The sequence below is a fragment of the Mustela nivalis genome (assembly GCF_964662115.1).
Source record: "Mustela nivalis genome assembly, chromosome: 4".
In the NCBI taxonomy this organism is placed as follows: Eukaryota; Metazoa; Chordata; class Mammalia; order Carnivora; family Mustelidae; genus Mustela; species Mustela nivalis.
The window spans coordinates 117,438,740-117,445,737 of record NC_139023.1 but is presented as its reverse complement, the minus strand read 5'-3'; the positions used below and the strand labels follow the sequence as shown (position 1 = coordinate 117,445,737).

Genomic DNA, 6,998 nt, shown 5'->3' with positions numbered 1-6,998 from the left:
CAACCTTGGAATAATCCTAATCCCTTTCTTTCTTTCTGCCTACTTCCAACCTGTCAGCAAACCTGTGGACTCCTTCAAAACATCTGAATGTGATTATTTGTTCTCTCCTCCCTTCCAGGGTGTTGCCTTAGCCCCAAGGTCAACCTTCAGACCTGGCCTCTTCCAGCAGCCTCTCCTAACTGGCGTTTCTGCTTCCATTTTCTACTATGTTACCATAACTAGAATGAGTCTTTTAAAACTGAAATCCGGGGTGCCTGGGTGGCTCAGTGGGTTAAAGCCTCTGCCTTCGGCTCGGGTCGTGATCCCGGGATAGAGTCCCACGGTGGGCTCTCTGCTCAGCAGGGAGCCTGCTTCCCTTCCTCTCTCTCTGCCTGCCTCTCTGCATGCTTGTGATCTTGTCTGTCAAATATATAAAATCTTTAAAAAAATAAAATAAAACTGAAGTCCGATCACGTCACTTCTCCATTCAAAAGCTTCCAACTGCTCTCCTTCACCTTCAGCCTTTAGATATGAGCGTGACACATACCATCCTTTTCCATGTCCCCTGGACTCTGCTCAAATATCACTTCATCTGAGAAGTGTTCCCTGAAATCTTATTAAAAACAAAACAAACAAGTTCCTGGGGCACCTGGGTGGTTCAGTCTGTTAAGTCTCCATCTTCTGCTCAAGTCATGATCCTGGGGTCCTGGAATCCAGCCCCACCTGGGGCTCCTTACTCAATGGGGAGCCTGCTTCTCCCTCTCCCTCTGCCCTTGTCTCCTGATTTTGTTCTCTTTCTCTCTCTCTCTCAAATAAATAAATGAAATCTTTGTTTTTAATAAGTAAAATCTTTTTTAAAACCCCAAAGCTCCTTTTGCCCCCACCCTCTACTACTTTACTGTACTGTTGCCACTTGACATTATACTAAGTACTTACCCCTTTATAAATAGGACAGTGTTAGTCCCAAGAGGACTTTGCTTTTCCACTGCCCAAAACAGCCTAGGAAAAAAGGGTAGGCACTCAGATGCTTTTGCTAAGCACTCTAAGCACTCCAAGCATTATTCTAGCATTATGCATTACCTGTTGAATTACCCTAAAGGTAGATTTACTGTCCACGTGTCATCGATGTGGCACAGCTTCGTTAGGAAACTAGCCCCAAGTCACACAGCTCCGGAGCTGCTTAGCTAGTATGTAAGAGAACGCAGGAGTCTTCCTCTGGAATCCCTCAGCGCTCCTCAGCACTTGGGTGCTCACGTTTGAGCTCCAAAAGCCATTGGCCGGGACGTCAGGATGACTAAGGGTGCCAGGGCGGGGGCGTTGTGGTGGGAGTTGGCCTCTAGGTTAAGTCCGGCCGGTCCACCTGGCTTTCCGGTTTCCGCAAACCAGCACTCAGCTGTCACTAGCCTCCGAGAGCGCGTAGGCGTAGGCGCGGCGTGCGGGAGCGCGATGTACCTCTGCTGGAACACCAACCGCCCAGGACCTCTGCGCCGGAGGCCGGCTGGCCGTGGCGGTGCGGAGCTGCGACAGGCGGCCTCCGGGGAGCGCCACTCCCTGCTGCTGCTGAGCAACGGCGAATTGCACTCTTACGGGGACAACAGCCACGGCCAGCTGGGGCGGCGGGACGTGCAGCGCCAGGAGCAGCCAAGTGAGTGCCGGGCAAAGGTGCGGGGCGGGGGGGGGGCAGGGAGTGGGGGTGCTGGGAGTCCCGTGTCTCTGGGCCCCACGAGACGACCAAACGATGCTCTACGCTGCCTGCGCCCAACTTCGTTAGTTTCGTTTTCCAGAACCGCGGTTTGTTTCGGTTTCCAGTTCCTCTTAAAAGCGTAACTGAGAGCGGAACCTAACGGGACAGCGTGGTCCCTCCCACGGAGCCTTTCTAGACCAATCCCTGCCAGGGCGAGTCTCTCCGGACTGGAGGGAACTTCCAAATGTGGTTTCTGGGTGGAACATCCCTAACTCAGAAATACCCCAGGGCATCTTTTAATAAAATTTAAAAAAAAAAAAGTATAATAGCATTTTTACCATTACTAATTATTATAGAAACACAGGGAAAGAAATTGCCTATAATTCCACTACCCAAAGACAACTATAATATTTTGATGTATTTGCTTTTTTGCTCTATTCTGTAGTTACTTTTATAAAAGCATGTCATTATATAGTTTGTATACGCGGTACCTATACAGCTCTATAAACTACGCTCTTATGAAACATGATATCATGAACATACTGTTTTTTTATTATGTATTTTTTGAAAACACATTTTAAGTTGTTGCAAAACATCCAGGCTTTGACAATACAAGTTAATTCTTCTTCTTTGATGGACATTAGGTTTTCTCCTCATTAGGGACTGCTATAAATAATGCTGTGATTGCCATTATTTGACCAAATTTATGACTACTTACTCAAAATAAATACCAAGCATTGTGTCTGGGAGGAAAAATTTCTCCTCTACCCTGTTCTTTTTCTGAAGGCCTGCAAACTAAGTAGACAAAGATTAAGGAAAAATATATACAATTTTATTAATATTTTATGTGCATAGGAGTTCACAGAAAAAAAAGGAAACTCAAAAGTGGTTAAATTCAAGGACTTATATTGCATTTTAGCAAAGAAAAGGGAGTTTGAGCTTCAAAAGATAATTCGTTGTGGGGAAATGACTGGAAATAAATGGGGGAGACTAGGGCACCTGGGTGGCTCAGTGGGTTAAGCCGCTGCCTTCGGCTCGGGTCATGATCTCGGGGTCCTGGGATCGAGGCCCGCATTGGGATCCCTGCTCAGCAGGGAGCCTGCTTCCCTCTCTCTCTCTCTCTCTGCCCTGCCTCTCCATCTACTTGTGATTTCTCTCTGTCAAATAAATAAATAAAATCTTTAAAAAAAAAAAAATGGGGGAGACTAGTGCCAGCTCCGGTGGTAAGAGTTCCTCTTCTCTTTCTGCTGTAGGAAAGGAAGGATACCTTTACAAGGGAAATTTATGCCCTACTTTTAGGTGTCTAGAGGGAGGGCAGAGAACTCTTCCTGCATCTGTTGAGTTTCAGTTGCCTTCAGCACAAAATCATCATTCTGTCAAAGTGGTATATTTCGGGGTGGCATAACCTGATTCTTTAGGTGAAGATGAGAGGCAACATGATACCTGATGCCTAATTGTTCCCCAGGAATGTGGTACTAGTCTTTACCTTCATGAGTGTGTGACTCTTTGGGATATTTATTATCCCATAGTTTGAAAATAAATCATTGAAAAGGATAGGATCACAAAGTTTTAAAAAAAAGAAAACTGAAGTATTAGCAAAAACTTTTCTAGTAGTGATATACTTAACTCGAAACCTCTTACAATTCAGAGACAAACACTTTGGGAAAGCAGTTTAGATTAACTTGTAAGAATCATGCTGTAATAACCAAGTTTTCATTTGTGGGCACCTTTGACCCATTAAGGGCATATTACTGCATTCCTCTTTGTGAGAGGATCTGGCTTCTGCCTCTCACATTCATGGGGAAGGCTCCCTGCTCACTTCTTCCTGAGAAGGGACTCACTATTCTCACTGTTCAGGGCTGGGAAGTTGGAAGAGACATCTATTCTCTGTCTCCCTTTGTTTTACTACCATCATCATAGAGAAATCTTAGGCCAAGCCTCATAGTCCCTACAAGTTCCCCTCCTCCATAAAACTCATCCTTTTGAATGGCAACCATATTCCCACACAGACAGCGTAACATACATTGAGCTTTTTTCCTTCACATCTTAAGTGTGATTATCAGGTCTTGATTTAAAAGTCCATTGGAAAGGATGAGAAATCTGAGTGAACCTTCTTTTTGAAGAAAGTAAACTTGTTGTCTTAAACTTCTTGTTAAATTAATAATCTTCTGAGGTGTTTTGTTTTGTTTTTGTTCCTGAAGAACGAATACCGGCATTGGAAACTCTACGTGTTGATCTCATGAGCTGTGGAAAGGAACACTCTCTTGCTGTCTGTTACAAAGGAAGGGTCTTTGCATGGGGGGCTGGTTCTGAAGGGCAGCTGGGAATTGGAGAATTTAAGGAAATAAATCTTATACCTAGGTAAGTATTTCCATTCAGTCGTTCATTCATCTGTTATTTTTCAGTTTCATGGGCGAGGCACTATGCAAGATGTCCGGGTACAAAGATGACTATGACAAACACAGTCCCTAGCCTCAATGATTATAGTATAGTGAGAGAGAGGCAGGAAAAAACCTCCAACACCAACTCTTGCTTAATTAGAGTCCTATGAAGGAGGAGGGCAGGGCATTTGAAATGAGAACCTGTGACCCTTTGATCTACATCTTATGTATTGGAAATAACTGGGGGGCCCTCCCAGCAAATAAATAAATAAATAAATAAAATATATAAAGTAAACATAAAATATCAATAAAATAAGTATTATTTTAAAGTAAAAGCATTACACAGAAGATACAGAAAGAAACCTTATCTGAACTTCCTTTCTGACTAAAGCAGGATCTCCTTGAAAAAAAAAAGCTGCTGTTAATAGCTTGGAGCGAGTTTCTTTTGATTTCAGTTGCTGTGAAGACAGATTGCCCAATCAAGATTAAAAAAACCTATGGAACCTTCCATACTCTCCTACTGAAGTCCTAAATCCCTTCCTTTGGCTGTTGATATATTTTAAGTGATTCCACAGATTTTCCATTACTGGGAGCTCCCCTGTGTACATGTAAATAAGCCTTGTTTTTTTCTCCTGTTAATCTGTCTATTGTCAGTTAATTTGCATGTCCCCCGTTTTCTTTCGACTGGATCCAACCTGGAAGAGGAAGAGTTTTCCTCCCAACATGACCTTTTTGTTCTGTCTTAAGCCACTGGATCCTAATATTTTGTGTAGTAAGATGGGGGGAGAATCATTTCCTCACAAACACCTTTCTAGGACAAATGATACAATAAGCAGTCTGAATTGTGTGTCCATGAATTATATGTTTAAGAATTTTTTTTCTTTTTGGTGAAAGATTGTATTTATTTATTTGACAGACATAGATCACAAGTAGGCAGAGAGGCAGGCAGAGAGAGAGGGGGAAGCAAGCTCCCTGCTGAGTAGAGAGACTGATGCGGGGGCTCCATCCCAGGACCCTGAGATCATGACCTGACCCAAGGCAGAGGCTTAACCCACTGAGCCATCCAGGTGCCCTGTTAAAGAATTTTTTAAAGTATAATTTTTAATACTTGGAAGTTACTTTTTGTTACTTCTCTGGTTTTTAACTGTATAAGAAAGTGTATGGCTTTGGGGGACAAGCATTGAACTTGAAATGAAAAGACAAAGTTTTTGAGTCTAGTTCTACAACATGATATCTATAACGTGATTCCCTAGACCAAACCAGAGCTCTGAGTTCTGTTAGGTTCAGCCATATGAAATTGTGGATAGTTATGTTTTTGATCCACAAAAATGGCAGTTTAGTAGGATTCAACCTAATGATTTCTTTATTGCATAGGGTTTAAATCAGGTGATATAAATAACAGTGTTCTATAAATTCTAAAGCCCTGTGTCATATGTGCATGAAGAAACTTTTCTTTTAAGCCAATAAGTACAGAATAAAAGTTAGCACATTATATACTGCATTTAAAATCTAATAAATATCACTTCTATATCACAACTGTTTGGACTCTGCTTGTACCTTTTTTCCCCCAAGATTAAATTTATTTATTTGTTTATTTATTTATTTGAGAGAGAGAGAGAGAGAGAGCATGAGAAGGGAGAGGGTCAGAGGGAGAAGCAGACTCCCTGTCAAGTAGGGAACCCAATGCAGGGCTGGATGTGGGACTCTATCCCAGGACTCCAGGATCATGACCTAAGCCGAAGGCAGTCACTTAACCAGCTGAGACACCCAGAAGTCCCTGCTCTGTACCTTTATATGTGCTGATGTCATGTTTAAAATAGTTTGAGGACTTTGGAATTAGGGTACAACAGAAAAAATAAGAAAATAAAGTTATTTCTGGGGAAAATATGCCCAGGTTACCAAAAATCCTGAAAATGATTGATGTGTAAATGCAAACTTGTTAGTGTGACAGCTGTTTCTGACAAATAACTCCTTATAATTACTGATGATTACATGCCAGTCAGGAAAATTGCCATTACTGTGGTGTTTTTGAATACTGCCGAGTTTGGAATTACATATCTGCCGTCATCCAGAGACCCATTTATCCTATTGTAAAAAAACATTAAGATAGCCCAGTTTAAAAAGAAAAGAAAGGAAGAGAAAGTTATTTCCCTAAACCAAATATCTTACCTGGGATTGTTTTAATATCTGTAGTTCATTTGGTGAGCCACTCTAAAGAAAGATTAATAAATTTTGTATCATTTTTCTTACAGGAAGATAAAAACTCTGACTGATATAAAAATTATACAAGTTTCCTGTGGACACCACCACTCCCTGGCATTATCAGAAGGTAAAAAAAATAATAAAAGGGTTTTTGGATCTTCTAAGTGTCATTGCAAAGTAATTTTTTTTTTTAAAGATTTTATTTATTTGACAGAGAAAGACACAGTGAGAGAGGGAACACAAGTAGGGGGAGTCGGAGGTGGAGAAGCAGGCTTCCTGCCTAGCAGGGAGCCTGATTTGAGTCTGGATCCCAGGACTCTGGGATCATGACCTAAGCCAAAGGCAGAAGCTTAATGCTTAGTGACTGAGTCACCCAGATGCCCCACAAAGTAATTTTTTTGAATATGAATGATGCCTGTTGATTTTTAATGTACTGGGGCTCATTTTAATGCATTTAGAAGTTTGTTGGGTTTTTTTTTTTTAAGATTTTATTTATTTATTTGACAGAGATCACAAGTAGGCAGAGAGACAGGCAGAGACAGAGGGGTAAGCAGGTTCCCTGCTGAGCAGAGAGCCCAGTGTGGGGCTCGATCCCAGGACCCTGAAACTATGACCCGACTGGAACGCAGTGACTTAACCCACTGAGCCACCCAGGCACCCCTAGAAGTTTTATTAACTCTTTAGATTTCATAAGCTGTATTGTTCTTCATTTTTTCCCCTATTCTCTTTGTTCATGCTATACTCTAAGTAGT

General features: G+C 42.0%; 1 protein-coding gene across 4 annotated transcripts in view; it reads left to right on the top strand.

Moving 5' to 3' along the window:
* Positions 1-1,105: 1,105 nt before the first annotated feature.
* The window catches only part of LOC309862577 (putative E3 ubiquitin-protein ligase HERC6), a 62,903-nt gene continuing 57,010 nt past the window's right edge, over positions 1,106-6,998 (top strand). For 2 of the 4 annotated variants that reach the window (XR_014310590.1, XM_082726601.1), the window contains exons 1-3: positions 1,166-1,624; positions 3,865-4,024; positions 6,297-6,373. Coding sequence is in view for 3 of the 4 variants with exons in the window: in XM_082726601.1 (XP_082582727.1) it covers positions 1,270-1,624; positions 3,865-4,024; positions 6,297-6,373 (592 nt within the window). In the remaining variant the exon portion in view is untranslated. Of the gene's footprint in view, positions 1,625-3,864; positions 4,025-6,296; positions 6,374-6,998 lie in introns of all 4 variants that reach the window. The other 2 variants (XM_082726600.1, XM_082726602.1) reach the window with 2 other exon arrangements.